At 41.5% G+C, this 20,783-nt stretch overlaps 9 protein-coding genes across 9 annotated transcripts; 5 read left to right on the top strand and 4 right to left on the bottom strand.

Moving 5' to 3' along the window:
• The first annotated feature begins 1,849 nt into the window (after nt 1-1,849).
• Or67a (Odorant receptor 67a) lies at nt 1,850-3,274 on the top strand. Its single transcript, XM_017180030.1, has 4 exons — nt 1,850-2,691; nt 2,748-2,949; nt 3,005-3,160; nt 3,221-3,274. The coding sequence occupies exons 1-4, from the start codon at nt 1,850-1,852 to the stop codon at nt 3,272-3,274; spliced, it is 1,254 nt and encodes a 417-aa protein (XP_017035519.1).
• Nucleotides 3,275-3,842: 568 nt separating this feature from the next.
• LOC138928720 (uncharacterized) lies at nt 3,843-4,632 on the top strand. Its single transcript, XM_070286236.1, has 3 exons — nt 3,843-3,857; nt 3,931-3,947; nt 4,077-4,632. Exons 1-3 carry the CDS (start codon nt 3,843-3,845, stop codon nt 4,630-4,632), a joined length of 588 nt encoding a protein of 195 aa, XP_070142337.1.
• Nucleotides 4,633-4,723: 91 nt separating this feature from the next.
• Nucleotides 4,724-6,504, top strand: LOC108084082 (carbonic anhydrase 1-like). The gene is made up of 4 exons (XM_017180105.3): nt 4,724-4,879; nt 5,157-5,216; nt 5,499-5,657; nt 5,715-6,504. The coding sequence occupies exons 1-4, from the start codon at nt 4,852-4,854 to the stop codon at nt 6,359-6,361; spliced, it is 894 nt and encodes a 297-aa protein (XP_017035594.2). The 5' UTR covers nt 4,724-4,851; the 3' UTR covers nt 6,362-6,504.
• A 3,993-nt stretch (nt 6,505-10,497) lies between these two features.
• On the top strand, nt 10,498-12,030 carry TwdlW (TweedleW). Its single transcript, XM_017180124.2, has 2 exons — nt 10,498-10,926; nt 11,008-12,030. Exons 1-2 carry the CDS (start codon nt 10,912-10,914, stop codon nt 11,929-11,931), a joined length of 939 nt encoding a protein of 312 aa, XP_017035613.1. The 5' UTR covers nt 10,498-10,911; the 3' UTR covers nt 11,932-12,030.
• Nucleotides 12,031-12,356: 326 nt separating this feature from the next.
• Nucleotides 12,357-13,395, bottom strand: LOC108084019 (chymotrypsin-2). Its single transcript, XM_017180031.2, has 2 exons — nt 12,548-13,395; nt 12,357-12,484 (listed from the first exon to the last, which is right to left on the bottom strand). Exons 1-2 carry the CDS (start codon nt 13,257-13,259, stop codon nt 12,357-12,359), a joined length of 840 nt encoding a protein of 279 aa, XP_017035520.1. The 5' UTR covers nt 13,260-13,395.
• Nucleotides 13,396-14,162: 767 nt separating this feature from the next.
• Nucleotides 14,163-15,242, bottom strand: LOC108084068 (chymotrypsin-2). Its single transcript, XM_017180087.2, has one exon. The coding sequence runs from the start codon at nt 15,163-15,165 to the stop codon at nt 14,344-14,346; it is 822 nt and encodes a 273-aa protein (XP_017035576.1). The 5' UTR covers nt 15,166-15,242; the 3' UTR covers nt 14,163-14,343.
• An 895-nt stretch (nt 15,243-16,137) lies between these two features.
• LOC108084084 (chymotrypsin-2) lies at nt 16,138-17,176 on the bottom strand. Its single transcript, XM_017180107.2, has 2 exons — nt 16,942-17,176; nt 16,138-16,788 (listed from the first exon to the last, which is right to left on the bottom strand). The coding sequence occupies exons 1-2, from the start codon at nt 17,154-17,156 to the stop codon at nt 16,161-16,163; spliced, it is 843 nt and encodes a 280-aa protein (XP_017035596.1). The 5' UTR covers nt 17,157-17,176; the 3' UTR covers nt 16,138-16,160.
• A 978-nt stretch (nt 17,177-18,154) lies between these two features.
• Nucleotides 18,155-19,233, bottom strand: LOC108084067 (chymotrypsin-2). The gene is made up of 2 exons (XM_017180086.3): nt 18,423-19,233; nt 18,155-18,350 (listed from the first exon to the last, which is right to left on the bottom strand). The coding sequence occupies exons 1-2, from the start codon at nt 19,203-19,205 to the stop codon at nt 18,279-18,281; spliced, it is 855 nt and encodes a 284-aa protein (XP_017035575.1). The 5' UTR covers nt 19,206-19,233; the 3' UTR covers nt 18,155-18,278.
• A 388-nt stretch (nt 19,234-19,621) lies between these two features.
• On the top strand, nt 19,622-20,720 carry LOC108084080 (chymotrypsin-2). The gene is made up of 2 exons (XM_017180101.3): nt 19,622-20,466; nt 20,530-20,720. The coding sequence occupies exons 1-2, from the start codon at nt 19,721-19,723 to the stop codon at nt 20,600-20,602; spliced, it is 819 nt and encodes a 272-aa protein (XP_017035590.1). The 5' UTR covers nt 19,622-19,720; the 3' UTR covers nt 20,603-20,720.
• The last annotated feature ends 63 nt before the right edge of the window (nt 20,721-20,783 follow it).

Raw genomic sequence — 20,783 nt, 5'->3', positions numbered from 1 at the left:
AATACAAATGAATACAAATATTCCAGAACTTCCCGTATTTTTTTTCGTTTTTTTTCGTTTTCTTAAGTTATTTTTGAAATAGTGCTATTTTTGTTGCCGCCTAAAATGTTCAACGTTCACATTCTTAATGTAAATATTTCAATTTCATGTTATTATCGACGACACTTGCAGTGTATTTCGATAAATTAGAGCCTAAAGTAAAAATAAAAGCCTTAAACAAGTTAAATATATGAATAGTTATAAAACAATTAATCAATAATGAAAAATATATGTCATGGTGCTATTTTTTTTGCCGCAACTGTAAATATTTAATCGTTAATTGTTATCTTTATGAATTAGTTAAAAGAATGTTTTTAATTGCTTCAATTATAATAAAGGTAGAAAGTAACATTAAACAAATGATCTTCAAGTTATTTTTGAATTTGTTTATTTTTGTGATTATTTTTTTATTATTTAGTATTTATGTTTTTAAAATATGTTAACACTTTAAATATTAAAAAAAATGGGTTTATGCAATCTCTTAACAGTTTGAATAACTTTAAAGAGGGTAAAATTAGTATATTGACGAGAAAGTGGGGACTGCTTGTCTTAAACGAAGTGTTTTTATGTGATCTGAAGATAGCTCTTAAAACTAATTAGGAATTTCAAAAGAAGATATACGCTATAAATTAAAGAATTTAAAAGTCTTCATGGTTTAAATTCGAATTATTAGGATTATATTTATAAAAAAATTATATACATACTGTATTGAAACCACACCACTTTAACCTACCTACCTATAGGTATACATGTATACATACTCTCTCCTTATAAAAAAACTAATAAAAAAAAATAAGCAAATCTGAAGCAATTTGTTATTTTTTATATTAAATGTGACAACCGTGTATCCGGATTGCCTTAATAAAAGTACTTAATCCCCTTTCTTAACTCATGTCTTCTTCTCGGAAACATTAATCAAAGCTTACAAGCTACCTCTTAACTTGATTCAACTTCCGATCCTAAATCATTTGTTAATATTTTGTGGTACGATCGATGTAAAAATAGTCAGCTTAAGACCCAATTCAATCCACCTGGTTATTAAAATAAACGTGCTTTTTCCGACGTGTTCTCCAATTAATTTTTGACTAATTTTTAGGCCAATAATTAAAAATGCATTTATTATGTTTGAAATGCTGGACAGGTTGGTAGGTTGATAGGCCTCGCAGCGGCATTTATCGCCCCATCAGCTTGGACACGGATTCGGTTTCGGAATGAACTCAGACTTAGCTCAGATTCAGTTCATAGAAGCAGACAATGGGCCAATGTCAAAATCTCTCATGGAAGATCTGCTGTTCTTACCAGCTAAAACTGAGGTCTACATATGGTATAAGGTGGGAATTTCTATAGCACCAACAGTCAACAAATTGTTTTAATAATAACGGCAACTCTACTGAATCAACCTGCATTACATAGTTTACCAATTAAGCAGCAATTTTAATAGTAATTATTTTAAATGCGAAAATAAAGGAACATTTTCTTAATCAATATTTGTTGATATGCGGGGCTTGTTGACCTTCGCCAGTAAAACACACGTTACCCACCGCAAAAGTTTCCCAAATGTGAAGCCAGCACTCAGAAAAAATGTAAAGGACATTAAATGCTTAAGAATATAAGGATTCAACTATTGGCACTGTTGTCACAAATTGCAATTGATGTATTACCAAGGTTAGGCATCCATTTTTCTTCTGTGTTCTGGCTTTCAATTGGATATATTATTGATAATAAAAACGTTGCGGTTTTGGCTCAACTCCCTGCCTATTTAAGCCTGAACCCTTTTAATTCGATTGCATAGTACAATTGAAAACAAACAATGGACATCACTTGGATTAAAAACAAGTTCCTTGGCCGACAAGTTGTTAAAGTTGAGGCCCTTAAAAACCAGTATGTCACTCTGGAGGATTTCCTAAGCGTGCCTGCGACCTTTTATCGTTGCTTGGGCATGGATCCCTTTGTATACAACAAGAACACCAGTATCGCCAAGCATTTGATGTTCACGCTCCAATTTGTTATGCTGACTTTAACGATAGTCATGATGCTGGAGCTTGCTTTGCTCAACGAAGACTTCTTCGAGTCCATGCAGGTCCTTGGCTTCGCAACTTGCGGTATCGCCGGAATCCTGAAGGCAATATCAGTGCAGATACAGAAGGATAAGATGATCCGTTTGGTGCGCCAGCTAAGGTCCTGCTTCCCGTCCTCGTCCAGCGAGGAGGAGCAAAAGCAGTACGAGGTTGAACTCTATCTCAGGCGATTCAATCGCTTCGCAAAGCCGTTTGGAGGCCTCTACCTGATCCTGACCTCCACCTTCGGCCTGATATCCATTGCGCAGTACGTCTTTCAGCGCTGGGTACTCCGTTCACCGAATCCCACACAATACTTGCCCTACGTTTCCCTGCTGCCATGGGAGTGGCGCGACAGCTGGAGGTACTATCCGACCTACTTGATGCAGTTAATCAATGGCTACACAGTAACCTGGAGCCACTTATCCAGCGACTCCATGATCTTTGCCGTGGTCATGCAAGCTGTCATGCATTTCGACAGACTGACCCGGGCTCTCAGGGACTTTAAGGTTCGCAACAATGGCACGGTGGGAAAGGCAGACGAGGACCTCAAGAACCTGGGAGCCCTGATCGCATACCACAGCCAAGTTCTCGGGTGAGTTTATTATTTAGTACTCAAAAGTCGAATTTGGAAAAGCCGATCCCTTGTAGACTCGTCGATGTTATGAACAAAATCTTTGGAATTCCGTTGCTGATCAACTTTCTGACCTCTTCGCTGCTCGTGTGCAACGTGGGTTTCCAACTAACCTTCGGCTTTAGCACAGAAAATTTTGGTCCGCAATTGATGTTCATAGCCACTGCTTTTGTGGAGATCTATCTAATCTGCTTCTTCAGTCAGATGTTGATCGATGCGGTATGCCAAATCTAGTATCTGTCCGGTTTCAGCTAATTTAACTAGATATTTCCAGAGTGGAAGTGTGAGCTTTGCAGCCTACGACATGCACTGGTTGGAGGCGGACTCTAGGTTCCGAAAAATGATAGTGCTCCTATGTATGCGGGCCCAGAAGCCCATTTGCCTTAAGGCCACCAATTTCTTGGACATATCCATTAGAACTATGAGCGGAGTAAGTTTATAGAAATTTTAAAAACTATTTTTTAGTATAAAACACATAATTTCTTTTCAGTTTCTTGAAATATCGTATAAATTCTTTTGTGCCATTCGAAGTATGTATCAATAAGTGGATTACATAAATGGTGTCAAATAGCTTATTATTCATATATGTATAATCATATTTTTTGGTGGACGTTTAACACTACTCACACTGTGAGTATAAAAAAGTTTAAAGCGCTTTCCTGAAAAGTGTCATTTTGAAAATCCTTAAAATCTACTGGAAAAATGGCTTTGAACTTTGGCACATCTTGACTCTTGAACTAATTCTACAAGTACTCACGTAGAGATTTTAAATGTATTATACCTTTAATTAAACAAAGCAACTAAATTTTGTAGTCAAATATTGTAAAGGTTCTGATATTGGACTCGGGAAATTACTTATAACGTCTAGATCACTTAATATTTTTCAATACAAATTAAAAAAAAAAACAAAGTGTTTAAATGTCGTGTTATTACCGTATATAGTATTTAATTCATTACGCCACAAATTGTTAAAGTTGCCCGTTTTGCACCGAATTAACCGATTTTTTTAAAAATAAACCTCAAAATCACTGCAACCTTGAATCGTGTGCCCTTTGAGAAGCTTACTGGTTAACTTTTTGAGAAAACGGCTGGCTGACTGAATAAGCGAGAGAATGATTGAGCAGTTGGTTGGTTGTGCATTTCAATAAAACATTCAATGCATAAGTGCAATGGGCATAAGCTATGCATCGCTGCTGAAAGACAGCGGGAGAAAGTGGGTGAGTTCACTTGAATTGCACTAATTTTCCTACAAGGATAACACTGTTGTTGAGACCGATGCGGAGATACGGATGCAGCCGATAGGGCATCCTCATTGATTGACTGAGTTAAACGAAACCCATCCGTAGGCAGCTGACCCGTGCAGGCGCCACCTCACGAGTTCCTGAATGCAGTGAAGCCTATAAACCGGCGAGGAAGGCCCTCAAGACGGTCATAAGAACGCAAAGTGGGATCATTTCCTGCAGCCTTGCCACGAGTCGGAGGACGACACCTGTACGCTCCGTACAGGATGGTTGTCAAAGGGCTGAAAGCCGGCAATATAGTTGCATCGGATCCGAAAGCCTTGAATGGCATCGTGCTCCGGTGACTATGGAGCCCAGCGCGGAGCGTCACCACAATGACGCCTGCGAAGTCTCGGAGCCGGAGGTGATCTGGATGGGTAAGAGCGTGCCCCCCAAGAAGGCGCTAGGGCCAGACGCTGTGCCCAAAAGGGCACTACAACTGAGGAAGTTCGCAACCCTGTACTCCAAGTGCCTGGAGGAAGGGACCTTTCCGGAGAGATGTAAGAGACAGAAGTTTGCCAAGCCGGGCAAGCCGCCGGGGGAGTCATCCTCCTTAGAGGCCCATCAGTTTAAAAGAACCAAAAACAAGTTGATTTTTAAAGTGTATACTTCAGAATTTTAAAAGAAGAAAAGAAGTCGAAAATCATCATGATTCTCAATGAGATCGAAGTAACAAATAAATAATTAAATATACATACATCAAATCAGCCGTGAAATTAATGTATTTAAAATCTTTTATGGAAGATTTTTTGTTTGACATTAGCATTTTTTGAAAATATTTCATTTTATTTCTACAACAAAATTTTCAGTGCATCTAATTTTATTCACAAATTTCGGAAAAATGCATTTTTGTACTTTCTTACTTATAGGTAAATGTTTATCAATAATATTATCAACAAAATTTGTAAAAGTCTGTCATTTTGTAAGAACTAGCTTAAATATATAAACAACAACAACTTCAGGATATTTGATATATATTTACAATACATTCTTTAAATATAGACATAAATCAAACTATTCAAACATGTAAATTATATTAAATTCTATGCTATTTAAATAAATTGTTCGACAAGAAATAAACAGTAATACCATCCATAAGGAAACTAGTTATACTATGTAAAATTTTATTCTCTTCTATTACTGTAGCTTGCTGTTTTTGGACTTTAAGCCGGGCTGCCCATTGGAGTTACCCGTCAGAAGAGAATTGTAAGTAATAAAAGTCGAATTTACTCTGTGAAATTAACAACTCTGTTGCTTTCGGTTTTGTCATAGTTGTCATAGGGGTAATTGGATATATCTGTACATTAATATGCCAATCAAAATAATTTATAGCCAACTTAACAGATTTCAATTAAATAGAATTTGATTATTATCTCATTGTTAACATTCCTTTTTAGAAAGTACATTATAAAAATATTTTTGTTAATACAACATCTGAAAGTGTCAAATTTTTAAGAATACCCATTTATAAAATTCATATATTTGCAGCTTTTCTGAAATGGGGCGGTCTGTGCGATAAGGGCAGCAGGCAAAGCCCCATTAATCTGTCTCTCAGGGAGGCTAGGAATGTTAGCGGCGGCCGTCTGCAACTAAGGAATTACTACGAGCCCCAGAGGACCCTAATAATGGTCAACAATGGGCATACAAGTGAGATTCTTAAAGTGTGAAACTTCCCTAAAATGAATGCATTATTTTCGTGTCCAGTTTCACTTTCTGGCTTTGACCAAGGGCTGACCCTTTCCGGTGGCTTCCTAAAGAACCCGTATGTGTTAGAGCAGCTCCACTTACACTGGGGTTCGGAGCACACTCTCAACGGCATTCGCTATCCGCTGGAAGGGCACTTTGTTCACCGAAACACCTTATACCCGAATTTAAAGACAGCTATGAACTATAAGGATGGAATCGCCGTGATTGGAGTGCTCTACCACGAGTCCTCCGAAAAAAATTATGCATTTGACTCAATTATCAGGAACCTGGGCGATGTGCAGCCCTATAAAATGTTAGACCAACCCGTACCGCTAGTGGGATCCTTATTGTTGGCTTTTCTAATACCCAGCATGTCGAACTACTATACCTACGCCGGCTCCCTGACCACACCGAGCTGTGCCGAGTCCGTCACCTGGATCGTGCCGACGGAGACATATCCGGTGAAGTTGGGTCAGGTGAATATGTTCAGGCAGATCGAATACGAGAAGGAAAAGAAGCTGAGCAACAACTACCGGGAGTTGCAGAGTAAGGGGGACCGAGATGTGCTCCTGGTCTCGAGGGCGTCCGGACCAGCGAGACTCACTGTTCCCGTTTTCTTGATCCTGCCGTTTGTTTTGGCGAATTGGAAATTTCGTAGCAGTTAAGATCAAAATTAATTTGATTCTATATAAGTCGTTAAACATAAAATAAATAAAACTACAAATTTGTAACAAGTGGACAAATTTGTAGTTTTATTTATTTTATTTTATACGACTTACGTTTTAAACTAAATTCCATTTAAAACCTATTTAAAATCCTCTCTAGGGACTTAATTGGAAAACTTTATATTTAAATTGTTGCCTACTTTTAGGCATATTTACTTTTCAATTGATGGCCGTCAACCACCATATTAGTCTAGTTTTAAGGTATTTGAAATATAAAAACGTAAATATTTAAGTATTACAATTTTATTAGGGAATAATATGGGAGTTAAAACTTTGAAATAAATGTGTTTATGCAATATTTTTAACAGTTTTAATACCCGATATGAGGGTGCATTTCGTATAAAAACGAGAATGTGGTGACTCTGCTTGTCTTTAACGAAATCTTGTTGTTTGTTTTATGCATTCCAAATTGAATAAATTAAAAAACTAAAGCTAACAATTAATTTAGTTTAATTGAATCAGAAACAAGTTGAATTTAAAATTGAATGCTTCCGAATTTTAAAAGAATGTCCTGCATGTAGGCTGTATAAGTCGAGGCATTTGAAATCTTCATGGTTCACATTGCGATAAATGAGATCGAAGTAACAAAAACGAAAAAAAAAAATATAAATACTAATTTTGTTACAAAACTAATAAAATTGTTTAATTTTAATATGAGGCTAAAGTATTATTTTTTTTATCAAATGCGACAACCGAGTATTGCCTTAATAGAAATACTTAATCCTCTTCCCCAGCTTATGTCTTCTTTTCGGAAGTATTTATCAAATGTTTGTCATGTTCGATCCCCTTAAGGCTTACAAGCAACCTCTTAACTTGTTTTGGTTGACGTTCCTCAATCATTTGTCAATTTTTGGTGGCACGACCTGCAGAAAAACAGTCAGCTTAAAACCCAATTCGTTCCATATGGTTGTAAAAACCATCGTGCTTTTCCCTAAAATGGTTTTAAACCCGAGGTGTCCCCCAATTAATTTTTGAATCATTTTTAGGCCAATAATTAAAAATGCATTTATTATATTCGAAATGCCGGGCAGGTTGGTAGGTTGATAGGCCTCGCAGCGGCGTTTATCGCCCCATACGCTTGGACACGAATTCGGTTTCGGAATGAACTCAGATTCAGCTCATAGAAGCAGACAATGCACTATGGGGTTTTTGACCAGTTTTTGTGGCATTAATTAATAACTCGATCAGTTTTGAAGATATCGACATGAAACTTTACCAATCATCATTATTTGTCCCTAGGCACATATAGTATGAAAATCGTTCGGATCAGGAATCTATATCCTATAGCTCCCATAGGAACGATCGGGTAAAAGTAAAGATAAATTAATGAAATTTAAGGAGCTTATATTTGTTGCTATTTTAACACGATATAGCAATTTTGAACAAAATCGGACAACGCTTTCCCTAGGAACCAAAATAACCATAATACCGGAAATCAGTGTTTTTCCATACAAACAGCTACCAAATTGGCTCTGAAAACAGTGAGGTTATCTGAGAAAAATTCAAATTGCAACAAAAGTGCGGAAAAGTGCACGATAAGACTAACTGCTTTTTACTCAGAATTGACAACGCTACAACATACACTTGGACGCATTGAAAACTAATGCGAACTTCTATTTCAAAACTCTTCCCAAAGTTTAAATTTGTTTCTCAAAATTCAGCTTAAGGTGCATTTATAAAATGACAAAATGTCAGTATAAACACGCACAATTTAAACAATTAATACCTTTAACATGTAGTTAAAACCTGTGAAATCAGTGTCCATTAGTTTTTTCCTTTTCAAATTGTGTCTTACACGAATAGTTTAATTTCAAAGATCACTTCGTAAAAATTACAAACTTAGCAGACGCGCTTTCGGATGCAACAGCTGACTTTACAGCTCTGTTGCTAACATATGCTGTTAAGTGTTAACATTTTGAGTATGAGGCATAACAGTTCGATGTTTTGTTAATACAATCCCACTATTTTTTTTTTAATTTAAGAACTTTTAAAAAATGACTAAATGCCACATAAAGTGGTCAAAAACCCCATAGTGCAATGGGCCAATGTCAAAATCTCTCATGGTGTGAATTAATAAATTATTGAAATACTTTTGTTACGCAAATCATAATTTGTGTCCCGCGTCAACATTCACTTTTATGTTTTGGCTAATCTGTGCAGCGAGTGCTTTGCCTTTTTGCAACTCGTTCGATTTGCATAAAATATGCAAAGTGCGGCAATACTTGAGGCACATTAATCACCAGGTAGCCCCCTTTTTGGTCGGATTCCATTTCAAATTGAATTTTATATTATTATTTTGTTTTTTTTTTTTTGTTGATACTTTCATCCTAATGCATTTTGGGTCTATTAATTAATGACAAAGTAATTTCGGTTTCGCATTTCAAGTGGAAATTTATCGTATATTACTTTGACAGATCTTTGCATCTTTAATGCCCCCCACATAAACAAATTATTCAAGCCAAAATACCAACAAGGTTTCAGTTTCATTTCACTGTTTTTGGTTTATTTTTTCTCGTCACGGCCCTCGAAATTGGCGTGAGAAAGTGAGAAACCAGTTTCTTGGTCCGCCGGAGATCCCCCAAAACTTTATGATTTTTGCTGCCAACAGATAACAGCGATCCGTTAGAAATGTGGGCTAACTTATCATCTTGGCTTGTGCCCTTGGCTTGTGGACAGAATTCCCCCGCTAATGAGATGCAGTCCCGCTAATGCAACAAACTCTTTCAAAAAATATCTATTTTTTTGGGAAATTTTTGATGAGATGCACATAAATCAAAATGATATTTTATGTATTCTGCGAATAAGCCTTTCAGTAGGAAAAATAAATAAGTTTATATGCAAATAAGCGAGATTAAACTATTTTTCATATATATTTTTAATAATTTTATTATTAATAAATCGCTAAAGCGGTAAGAACATCTATTGAAATCTGATAAAATCTAAAACAATAATTTGTTTTGTCTTCCCTTCTCCTTATATTACACATCTTTAAAGGCTTTATAAATATTAACCAACAAATAAGAGCTTAAGAGGGAGTGGGGGGCATAAATAAACCAAAACTTCCTCAATCCGAAGAGACTAACAAATTGGAGAGGAAATCGAGAGCCTTTCTACCACCTTCGGTTTTTGATGTAATCCCGGTTACATTCACTCCACAGTAAAAGGGCCTCCAATTAGCCTTATATGGCCCTATCTGATCTCATTTCGAATGCATCTATTTTATGCCCTGTGTTATGACAACTAATTTCCGCTGGAAGCTGAGCATATCCAATTGTCGAATGGCCATCCCCACACTTTCGATTTGAACAGGTGATTTACCTTCACTTCGCTGACCGATTTCAAGTCCAAAATACGAGCGTCTCGCATCATTTTGGCACATTTAGGGCTGACAATATATATAATATATATAATATATCGCCCAATATATCTACGCCCAATCGGTTGGACACAAAGACCTAGACCTTGGGACAGACAGATGCGAAATATTCCAGTCCCCGAATTTACAATTTTCAATTCAATTTCCATTTGATAGCTTCAAGTTTTGGACAATAAAACAAGACACAAAGCCAAAGAGACAAAAGTGCATTTCGATTCGGGTTTGTATTTGTAACCTCGTCGCCTATCTTCGTCATCAATATTAGCATATGTATCTCTGTTTATTTGGTGTCATTCATCTCAACTGCAAAAATATCCAAGAAAAAAAAAGGAGGAAAACCTTTGTATTAATTTAAACGAGTTGTTGATTGTTTTCATGGCAGCCATGGCAAATCTGTTTCAACAACTTAATTATATCAAAATTTGCAATGCCTGAGAAATGGCAAGAAAAGAAGAATGATTAATGGTGAAATTTACTCAATACTCTGGGATCAATCTAGTTTTTTACCATAATCTTTATAATTATAGTTAGTATATCATAGTTGTTATAATATAATTAATTTTAAGGCATTAAAAGTTTTAAAAACGTGTAAATAAATAAGCTTTCTGAGATCTAAACTTTTTAAAATTAAACCAAAATCTTACTTTTTACACCCTAATGATCTAGATGATAACATTTTTATAGGGCGAATGCTCGAAATCAAATTTCTGTAACCCGGGCAACTTGTTTACAACGATTGCAGACTAACTCCCGAATGTATATCAGTGTCCATTGTTGTGACCACCTCTCGCTCGGCTTTTGTGGAGCTCCCTTGTAAATCCCATACAAAGGCCCACTTGCCACCCAACCAGATGGATGATGTTGATGTGACTGTGGATGTGGCTGTGACTTTAGATCCGATATCTTCGCCATGCATAACAAATGCTGTTTGTGTTTTATGGCCCACAACTGTTGCAACTGTCTTGACTGGCTGCTTCCGATTATAAACGAGTTTCGGTATAAAAGCCGAGAGCTCTGAAGAAGCCATCATCACAGCTCCAAGACACACAGACCGAGCGGGAGCATCCGGAGCAGACAGCTAACCAGCAGGCAGAGAAACCCACCAAGCGACAGCATGAAGATCTTTGTGGTGTGTTACCAATGGATTACTTACTTTTCTAGGAGAAACAAACGCAAGATCTAAAAGGATTATATACATTTCCCCTTCCAGACGGTTCTAATGGCGGCCACGTGCGCCTCCCTCAGCCGGGCGGACATCAGTCTGACCCAGGCGGGCTACAACTACCGCATCCAGCAGCAGCAACTGCAGCAGCAGCCACCTGTGGTGGCTCACCTCTTGAACCAACAGCTCCAGCAGGCTCAGCAGCAACAGCAGCAGCTGCAATCCTCGCATCCGGTTCTGCCTCCTCTTCCTCTGCCCTACCTGCCGCCCAGTGGTCAGTACCACCAGCATCAGGCTGCACAGCCCGTTGCCCGTCCCACTGCTGGATCCTTCCCCATGCCCACTGGATTCCCCGTCAACTTCCAGACTGCTCCCATCCAGCAGCAGAGGCGGGCCCGTCCGCGGGTCAGGATTCCCAAGCGCCCAATTGTGACCAAGAACTTCTTCATCCATTCGGCGCCCGAGGAGTCCGAGGACGAGGTGCAGGACGAGCTCAACCAGCTGGCCCAGCAGCCGCGCAACCACTACAATGTGCTGTTCGTGAAGACCCCGGCGCAGACCAACCGTGCGGCGGCTCTGAATCTGGCCAAGAGTCTCAAGCAGGAGAAGACAGTGGTCTATGTGCTGGCCAAGAAGACCTCGGCCGCCGATCTGCAGGATGCGATCGCTGAGGCGCCGCAGCATATCAACAAGCCGGAGGTGTTCTTCATCAAGTATCGCACACCCGAGGAGGCGCTCAATGCCCAGCGACAGATCCAGTCGCAGTACGACACCTTGGGAGGCAGCTCCACCATCACTGATGAGGGTGTGGCTCCCATTACCTCGGTGGTGGGATCACTGGACCCTCAGGAGGAGGACGAGGAGGAGCAGACCCAGCAGCAGTCATCCGAGGGACACTTTGTGGAGAACGGTGCCGGCAACGGCAACGGTGGTCCCATTGGCAATCATTATCTGCCCGCGAACCAGTTCTAAGTATTCTTCATTGCCCGCCACATCCAGGATCTAGTTAGTTAGCTGTCATCGATCCAAGGATACCCATAGAAGATGTCGCCTAAGTTTTAAGTGTTATTGTACCGAATTGCGTATTAAAAAAATGTTAAAAAGTAAACAACAAGATGTTTTAGAGTTTCCCTAAATGGGATTTATTTTTTATTGCATTTTATAGGAAACATTTTACGGATTAAAAAGGGAAAGTGAATTGGGAATAAGCTTATTGAATAAGTTTAATAAATCCTTAAAAACCTTCTTTAACAATGTGACATTTTAAAAATTAAGGTATGTAAGACCAAAGCCAAACCAATGATCAAGATGAGTAACGTACATAGAGCTCTCTCTCTCTCTCTCTGATTTTATTATGAAAAGTTTTCCTAGACAAAGTTAAATAAAGTAAACTCCATCTATATCGAATAATCCTCATTTTTCCCCTTCATTATTTCCTCCAGATTTTCATCAAGACTATCAGTTTTGGATAAACTCAGGTGAGTCCTTATAAAGTCGTGATAATAAGCTATGGAAGCATGGGCATCTGAAAGCAAATTATAAACAAATATTAATTATCATTTCGAAAACCCTTCCACCTAAATCTTACCTGGATATCCTTTGGCACAGGGCATGCCCCAGTTAACCAAAGCCACCAGCTTGCCGTTATGCACCAGAGGACCACCGGAATCCCCATGACATGCACCTCGTCCCTTGTCGTTAAAGGTGCACACATGACCGATATCCACACGGGAGCTATTGTCGTGGGCAGCGCGGCATTGTTCAAAGGGCACATAAGTGACCTCCAGACTCTGCAGCCGAGAGGGAACTTCTCCACCCAACGAGAGAGTGCCCCAGCCGGTAAGAAGCAGCCGGGAGCCAGGCACTAAGGCCTCGTGATCCAGCTCCACCGGCTGGGTGGCATTGTCAAACACTATGGACTCGTTCAGATGCAACAGGGCTATGTCGTTGCGATACTTGCGCGGCGCATAGTCCGAGTGTTCCACAATTTTATCCGGGTAGTAGTATCTCGAGGCGTTTTGCTGCAGATCCTGGGTGCCCGTAAGGACTCGGAAGCCCGCCGCCTGCTTGCCCCGCGTGCAGTGCGCCGCCGTGATGATCCAGCGCTCGTCGATGATGGCTCCGCCACAAGAGTGAAGACCACTTCCAACTCCTTGGAGTGAAATCTGGTAGGGAGCCACACCCTCGGCGGCATCCTCGCCGCCCACAATCCGATTGGTGGTGTACTGCGGCGGATACAGGATCTGACTGGAGGCATAAGAGCTGCACAGGATCAGAGGTAGCAGCAGGATGGACAACATTATGTTGGGTTATTACTTATACAACTGAGGACTAGTTTCGATTGGAACTACTTTTTATAGGTGGAATAAGTCTTGTAATTAGTACTTCCGTCACGTTCTTATGGTTTTGATACTATTTTTCGGAACCCAACTGGGCTAGAGCCTCACCCTCTTTGGTAGATAGAAGGGCACTTGGTATTAAAAGCACAAGGTTAAGAGCTGATAAGTATGTTTGTTTTCTTTAACAAATGCAACTCAATTTACATAATATTAACTTTAAATCAATTGATTAAATATCTGAAAGTTGAGCTTGAAGGGTTAATATGTCCCGATGTCTAGACGCTTTTTATTGATGGTACAAATCTTTGGATTTTTAAATTAAAAAGAACTGATACATATATAAAGTATAAAGTAGGGAAGTCTAGAGAGTAAAGTATAAAAATATAATGGAATATCACGAAAAATGTAGCTGACATATCAATAGACAGTTAGTTAGTTAATATGGTATATAAAAATAATATTTTTCCATTGCTTTTCACATGTACATATGTATATTTTTGTACAACAACTTAATAATCATGCTTAAAATCACAAATTCCTGAGAAGCAACTAGAAGTACTATGCATGTTTTTGTTGCCAAACCCTCCCTAATCTAAGTTCCAATATATTAAGTAATTCGATTAGCAATAACTAATACTTCCTGATATCACACTTCTTCCGAACTTGTTTGTTTATGGCCTAGTTCGCACCTGAGTCATTTCTGGGAACTCGATCATGATGGATCGCCGCAATGACTGACAGCTAAGAGTTATCTGAAGAGCCTGAAGTGGGGGATTTCTGGCACAGAGTCTAGAAACGATTGGAGACTCCATTCTAATATTAGACTACCTTACAGGTGGACAAAAAAAAAACAAGACATAAAACTGTTTTTATCTAAAGCTGAAGCGCTATTGCACCTTTTTATTTGTTCATAAATACGAGTATATGCTATCTGAGTGATAAAATTTACTGGCTAATTTGATCATTTGGCCATAGTCCATAAATATATGCCATTTTTGGTGGCTACTTTTGTTCGTTGTGGCTTTTCCACCCCCTCGGGTGATTTCTAGCAGGCAGTTCCCGCATCCGTCATCATCTCTGCGATCCAATCGGCGTAGTAAGCCACCGAACCAAAGACATCGGGATAGCCAATGGCACAGGCCTCGCCCCAGTTGACGACACCGACGAGGGTCTGATTCTCATCCACCAGCGGGCCACCGGAGTCTCCATGGCAGGATCCTTGTCCCTCCTGGGTGAAGGTGCACACATGACCCTCGCTCAGCCAGTTGGCATTGCGCACGCTGGACTCGCAGCTGGAGTGATCGATGTACTTCAGATCGATCTTCTGCAACTGGGTGGAGTAGCGACCCCAGGTCTTGGTGCTGCCCCAGCCGGTGAGGGTAAGCTTGTCACCGGCCTTGGGCAGGCTACCCTTGGGGGCCAGCTTAATGGGCTGAGTCAAGGCATCGTAGACAATCGGCTTGGCGGTGTGAATCAAAGCAATGTCGTTGTGATACGCCGGCTTGTCGTGGCTGCAGTGGATCTTGGCTCCATCCACCAGATATTCCGCTCCCGGCTTGGTAAAGTCCAACGTTCCGGTTATGACCTTCAGGTACTGCGTGGGCCACTCCAGGCAGTGGGCAGCGGTGAGGATATAATGAGGAGCAATGATACTGCCGCCGCACACATGCTCGCCAAAGGTGTTCATGATGGACACCTGGTAGGGGGCAAAGCCAGTGGCGGCATCAGAGCCACCAATAACCCGAGTCTCCGGCTTCACATAGCCCAGATGATGATTCAGCTGTGGGATGCGCTTCACGGGCAGTCGACGGGCCGAACATTGCGATGACAGGATCACCAGGACACAGGTCAGTAGAAGCCACTTCATATTGGTTTTAATTTGAATTTTGTAGAATTTTTAAAATTTCTCTCGAGGATTTTTCCCAGTGCTGTGTTGTCTGCAAGTTCCGTAAACGGTTTGTCCACTTTTTGGGTCAGGAATTGCTTTTATAGTCGAGGTTCGGGTTCAGTGCGAATTTCCCTTATCACGCCCAGAGTTTCGTGTTTCTTTCGAATGCCGTGCCGGCGATAAGCGGGCAAGTTCGAGGGAAGCTATGATAATGACAATTACCATAGCCACAATGCCTGGGCTGCTAGCTGATAAAGGGGAATTCTACGAGCCATTTGGACTGTGTATGATGATAGACAACTAGCTAGCACACGCCTGGCAAAAATTACTCATACGCAATGTGGGACTTTGCTCACAGCATGAGATCTTCAGACGTCGCCGATCGATAGGGCAACAATCGAATGGAAGTTTACTTGAAACTCAAATGAAATAATTGCTTAAGCTTCTACTTCTGCTGAGATATGGAAGAAGGCATACCCTTGAGGCATGTTATTTGCGTATTTATTTTTTGTGGGAACCCAAATGTAAACAAAATGTTTTAGATAAAAAATACGGAAGTGTTTGCCGCAAAAAAAATACATATATAAATAGAGTGATAAAGTCAGAGACACATTTATAGCGTAGAGCTTCTCGGATATTTGTTAAACAAAAATAAAAGTAGTAGACCTAAACCAGGGTATTATTTTGGAACCCAAAAAAAAAACCCACTTCCACCTGCTTTTTATAATGGCAATTATTAACATTTTGACTTATCACGTATCACTGGCAATTACAACAAAAGCTAGACGTCTGGCCTGGGGATTATCAAGATTTCCAATTAATCAATTCAATTACTTTCCATTTACTGTCTGAATCAAGGCCTTTGGACTTTGACATAATTTTTGGGCAGTGTTTGGAATATCTGAATATCTTCTGTGGAAGATCTGCCTCTTTAAACCAAAGACTGACAACAAAAGTTCACATGACTTTATTGCTTAGGAAATGGCACATCCGTTGATCGTAGACTTGATCCAGCTATCGTAGAAGCTCATTCGGACAAAGACATCGGGAAAGCCATAGCCGCAGGGCACGCCCCAGTTTCCAACACCCACCAGTCGTCCCTTAGCGTCCACCAAGGCTCCACCGGCATCGCCGTGACAGGCTCCGGCTCCCACACGACCCACGGCACACAGATGACCCACATCCAGGTCCTCAGTGCCGCCGTAGGTGGCATTGCACTTATCCGTCGGCACATAAGTCAAATCCAGTTGACGCAGCTGCCAGGCAAAGTCCGAACCGATCTCGGTGCTGCCCCAACCGTACATGGTTAGGGTTTCGCCCTCGACCAGATCCTCCAGCTCCGCGGTGGTTATGTTCTGGGTCACCTCGTCGTAGTCGAAGAAGGCATGGGTCTTGATCAGGGCAATGTCGTTGTGGTACAGTGGCTTGTCGAAGTTGCAGTGGGGCACCACCTGCTCCACGGAGTACTCCCAGCCGGCATCACCCCAGTCATTGTACGTGGTGGTCACTACCTTCATGTTGTTCGTCCTCAAGCCAGCCACGCAGCTGGCGGCGGTGACTACCCACTGATCGGCAATAATGGCGCCGCCGCAGACATGGTTACTGGTAAAAATTGGGAATTATGGGTTTAATACAAGCTAAAGTTTTATATGAATCGAATCATCTTAGTTTTTAATTAAAAAATGTTCATCTAATCTTTGAATTTAAAGTATCCTTTGTCATATTTCCCGATCTAAACAATCTGAAATCACCTACCCAATGGCATTCTGCAGTGAAATTTGGTAGGGAGCTGCCGACACATCGGACAATTCTCCACCGACAATCCGAGAGTTGAACTTATTCGCGGCGCCCGCGGCTTCCCTCACTCCAGCAGGTAAGGGGCGTCGCCGGAAACTGGCCTCCGAAAAGGACACTGCCAGCAGGACGAGGGCAAGGACGAGCAGGGAGACCGCTCGGATTTGGCAAGACATCTTGGACGAACTGTTGAAGTTGGACTAACTGCAAAGGAGTGGAAGTTGGAAATCAGCTAACCTTCGATATACGATATTCGGCATACGATATAAGATAGCTGGCGTGATATTAATTGGCTGTCCATAAAAAAATTGTGCAATCTCAATCATGGTCAGCCGGGGCCAAAAAACCAAAAAAAAACTCTCCCCTTATAAAAATCCTATTACTTTTAATACATCGGTCATAGAAATCATAAGTGATAAGTACACTGAAGGAAAATTAGCATTAAGAAGCTATATGAAATTATTAATTAAAAAAATTAAATTAAATTAGTTTCACGGGGTGTTGGGGATTAGTAACCATTAATAAAAACTAAATTAACCCAAATAATTTATTTTTTATTAGGTGGTTACCAACCCCCCTCCTTGACCTCGAGCCGGTTTAAACTACTTTTCATAAATATTAATATTATAATATTAGTACAAATATTTAATAAAAGTATTTATCAATAAAAGATGTCCTGGCAAGTACTTAAAAAAAAAAGTGAAAAAAGGAATCAAGTTTTTAGCAAGTAATGGGGGCCTTTTGCACTATAATACCAAAGCCAGAAACCATTGTCTTGCTGCCCGTTTTTGTGTTAATAAATATATTAAATAAACAATAATCATCATTTCTTCTATGAAATCGTACAAAAATTAAATTTATTAACAAATGGAAATACAATTTGTACATCGTTTAATCTAAATTTAAATGATATTATCCCCTAATAGTAGATTTATAGAAACGATTTAATATTTAATTATTTAAACTATTAACATTGCCAAGAATAAGTCTGTAACCTGTAAGATACTCTGTGATATCAAATATTGAACCATATCTGAACATAAGAATATTTTTGATAACTAAGTAATCTCTGATAACGGATCTCAACATAAAGATTTATGCTAACCATCGAGATATCTTTTTCTTTAATCTACAAATGTTGAATACAAAAATTATCGTAAAATAAAGTCAAAAATCATGTGTATAACAACGTTTAATATAGCTTCAAGATGTATGTACTTATTAAGAAATCAATCATGTGCTAATTTCTTATAAATTCACATTTTTCCCTCAGTGCACCGATAAGAGGTGGCCAATGTCTAGGCGATTGTACAGCCGTTCATCGTGGTGCGGATCCAATCGTGGTAAAAGGCGGTTCGCGCATACACATCCTAGGGAAATAAATGGCCATAAATGAGATTACCCTGCTATGGTGAGGGGACACATGGATGTGGACTACTCACCGGATGACCGTGACCGCAGGGTACGCCCCAATTACCAAGTCCGACCAGGCGCTGCTGGCTATCGATGAGCGGTCCGCCAGTGTCACCATGACAGGCACCCTTGCCCGCCTGCATCTGGACGCAGACATGTCCCAGATCCACATCCTCAGTGTCGTCCAACAGTTTACTGCATTCCTCCACCGGCACATAAACGCCGGAAGATTCCTGCAGATACCGCTCGTAGGTGCCCATGGCCTCGGGACTGCCCCAGCCGGCAAAGGTCAGCGTCTCGCCCTCCTGCAGCTCATCTATGTCCGCCAAGGTGATGTTTTGGGTCACATCGTCGTAGACAATGTCCTCGGACAAGTGCAGCAGGGCAATGTCGTTATGGTACAGCGGCTTGTCAAAGTTGCAGTGTACGTGGATCTGGTCCACTAGGTAGTAGCTGGCGCTGAGACTCCACCAGTCATTGGTTCCGGTGACCACCAGCAGGTTGCGAGCCCTTAAACCCGACACACAACTGGCGGCGGTGAGCACCCAGCGTTCAGTGATAATGGTTGCACCGCATAGGTGATAGGAGTACACATTCTGGATGGATGCAATCCAGGGCCAGCTGCCCTCGGAGGCTGTACTGCCGCCAGCGATGCGTCCCTGTGGGTTAGTGGTCACCTCCTGACCGTTGCGATGCCTGTTGACATTCGTCAAACCCGGAAGTGGCTCTCCTCGCAGCCTCATCCCCTGCGAGGGAGCACTCTGAAGGGTCAAGAGGAGAAGCAGCCCAGGAAATTTCCACCAAGTTCTCATGGCTGTAGTGTGGAATCGAAACTAAAAGCCCTCAACCGGACCACCTTAAAATTACACCTCCTCATTCATCAGATCTTATCGCTACCCCTGGATAGCAGACTGTTTATGGGGGTCTGGACGGAGGCGATAAGTGGCATTCATACCCGGAGTGGGTCTCCGGCGTTGTGAGCTAGTTGCTCCAACGGCTCGGTGCATTTATAGAGCGCCGAGATTTACCGTGACCAGTCCAGTTTACGGTATACCAGCTCCAATTGAACCTACCGCCGATACCGTTTGGGTTTTATCCTTAAAGCTGTAAAGATACCTGGTCAAGGGCCATAAAGATTGGATGGTCAGCAGAAAAAACCCGAGTGGGCAAAGCCCCGGACAGCGATAAAATGGGTTTATATGGTGATTCCATATAAAAACGCCCAGTTGGGTCATACAATTTTCCATTGCTGGTCATTAATTCGCGCGGCTCTGTCCCCCGTTACCGTCTCCGTCTCCAAGTCCAAGTCCGAATTGGAGTCCCTGTCATGGTCGGTGTCCGTCTCCTGTCCCTGTCTTTGGTGTGTGGGCTGCTGGCCACTGCCATTGACGTCACGCAAGGCAAAAGACTGGAGCAACTGAATCATAAAATCTTAAGGTATGACAACCGCATTGTGGGTGGGCAGGAGGCAGCTGATGGTGTGGCACCCTATCAGGTGTCCATTCAAACCACCTGGGGAACGCACATCTGCAGCGGTGTCATCCTCGATGAACAGTGGATACTCACCGCCGGCCACTGTGCCCTGGACTATGGCCTCGCGGATCTACGGATCATAGTGGGCACCAACGATCGCCTTAATCCGGGCCAGACTCTGTTCCCTGACGAAGCTTTAGTCCACTGCCTGTATGATGTTCCGTATTTGTACAACAATGACATTGGTTTGATCCACGTAAACGAGTCCATCATCCTCAATGATCGTGTGCAGCTCGTGGAGCTGAGCTCGGAGCAGCCGCCGGTGGGAGCTACGGCCACGCTGACGGGCTGGGGTGCTCCGGAGAATAGTTTGCCCACGGTGCAGTTCCTGCAGACCCTCAACCTGACCATCATCGATCACGAGGAGTGCCGGGAGGCATGGGATTATCACACTGGCATCGACATTGGCCACATCTGCACCTTCACAAAGGCGGGCGAGGGCTCATGCTCCGGCGACTCTGGAGGACCCCTCATGTGGGAGGGCAAGCTGGTGGGTCTGGTCAATTGGGGACGACCCTGCGGCTTGGGCATGCCAGATATGTAAGTCGATATTTTGTGAATTTTTGATAATCTTTAAGTATTATAATTTCCTTCCGATTTAAGGTTTGCCAACACCATTTACTATCAGGATTGGATCCGTAGGACTCGCTCGGGCTGCAAGAATCGGGTCACCTAAGGAAGACATCACAAGAGATCGAATGTTAAAAATATGGCTGACCCTGCTACGGCATGAATATGCCAAATATATATTTATTATTGGTTGAACAACAAAAAAACCGTTTTGATAACATGAATACACTTACTCATGCAAGGAGGGACAAGGCGAAGGCCCGGGCCTGTGGTCATTAGCTGGGCAA

This window comes from Drosophila kikkawai, chromosome 3R, assembly GCF_030179895.1.
Source record: "Drosophila kikkawai strain 14028-0561.14 chromosome 3R, DkikHiC1v2, whole genome shotgun sequence".
NCBI classification, from domain to species: domain Eukaryota; kingdom Metazoa; phylum Arthropoda; class Insecta; order Diptera; family Drosophilidae; genus Drosophila; species Drosophila kikkawai.
Note: the sequence above shows the minus strand (reverse complement) of the source record. Positions and strands in the feature narration are given on the sequence as shown.

Bases quoted from the DNA above. Each gene is read 5' to 3' on its own strand.
- Or67a (XM_017180030.1), top strand. From the start codon at position 1,850: ATGGACATCACTTGGATTAAAAACAAGTTCCTTGGCCGACAAGTTGTT. The intron at 2,692-2,747 runs GTGAGTTTATTA...GATCCCTTGTAG, and splicing joins TACCACAGCCAAGTTCTCGG to ACTCGTCGATGTTATGAACA. The intron at 2,950-3,004 runs GTATGCCAAATC...AGATATTTCCAG, and splicing joins GTCAGATGTTGATCGATGCG to AGTGGAAGTGTGAGCTTTGC.
- LOC108084082 (XM_017180105.3), top strand. From the start codon at position 4,852: ATGCATTTTTGTACTTTCTTACTTATAG. The intron at 5,217-5,498 runs GTAAGTAATAAA...ATATATTTGCAG, and splicing joins TTACCCGTCAGAAGAGAATT to CTTTTCTGAAATGGGGCGGT. The intron at 5,658-5,714 runs GTGAGATTCTTA...TTTCGTGTCCAG, and splicing joins GGTCAACAATGGGCATACAA to TTTCACTTTCTGGCTTTGAC.
- LOC108084019 (XM_017180031.2), bottom strand. From the start codon at position 13,259: ATGTTGTCCATCCTGCTGCTACCTCTGATCCTGTGCAGCTCTTATGCC. The intron at 12,485-12,547 runs GTAAGATTTAGG...ATTTGCTTTCAG, and splicing joins CTGTGCCAAAGGATATCCAG to ATGCCCATGCTTCCATAGCT.
- LOC108084068 (XM_017180087.2), bottom strand. From the start codon at position 15,165: ATGAAGTGGCTTCTACTGACCTGTGTCCTGGTGATCCTGTCATCGCAA.
- LOC108084084 (XM_017180107.2), bottom strand. From the start codon at position 17,156: ATGTCTTGCCAAATCCGAGCGGTCTCCCTGCTCGTCCTTGCCCTCGTC. The intron at 16,789-16,941 runs GTAGGTGATTTC...AATTTTTACCAG, and splicing joins TCACTGCAGAATGCCATTGG to TAACCATGTCTGCGGCGGCG.
- LOC108084067 (XM_017180086.3), bottom strand. From the start codon at position 19,205: ATGAGAACTTGGTGGAAATTTCCTGGGCTGCTTCTCCTCTTGACCCTT. The intron at 18,351-18,422 runs GTGAGTAGTCCA...TTATTTCCCTAG, and splicing joins CCTGCGGTCACGGTCATCCG to GATGTGTATGCGCGAACCGC.
- LOC108084080 (XM_017180101.3), top strand. From the start codon at position 19,721: ATGGTCGGTGTCCGTCTCCTGTCCCTGTCTTTGGTGTGTGGGCTGCTG. The intron at 20,467-20,529 runs GTAAGTCGATAT...TTCCGATTTAAG, and splicing joins GGCTTGGGCATGCCAGATAT to GTTTGCCAACACCATTTACT.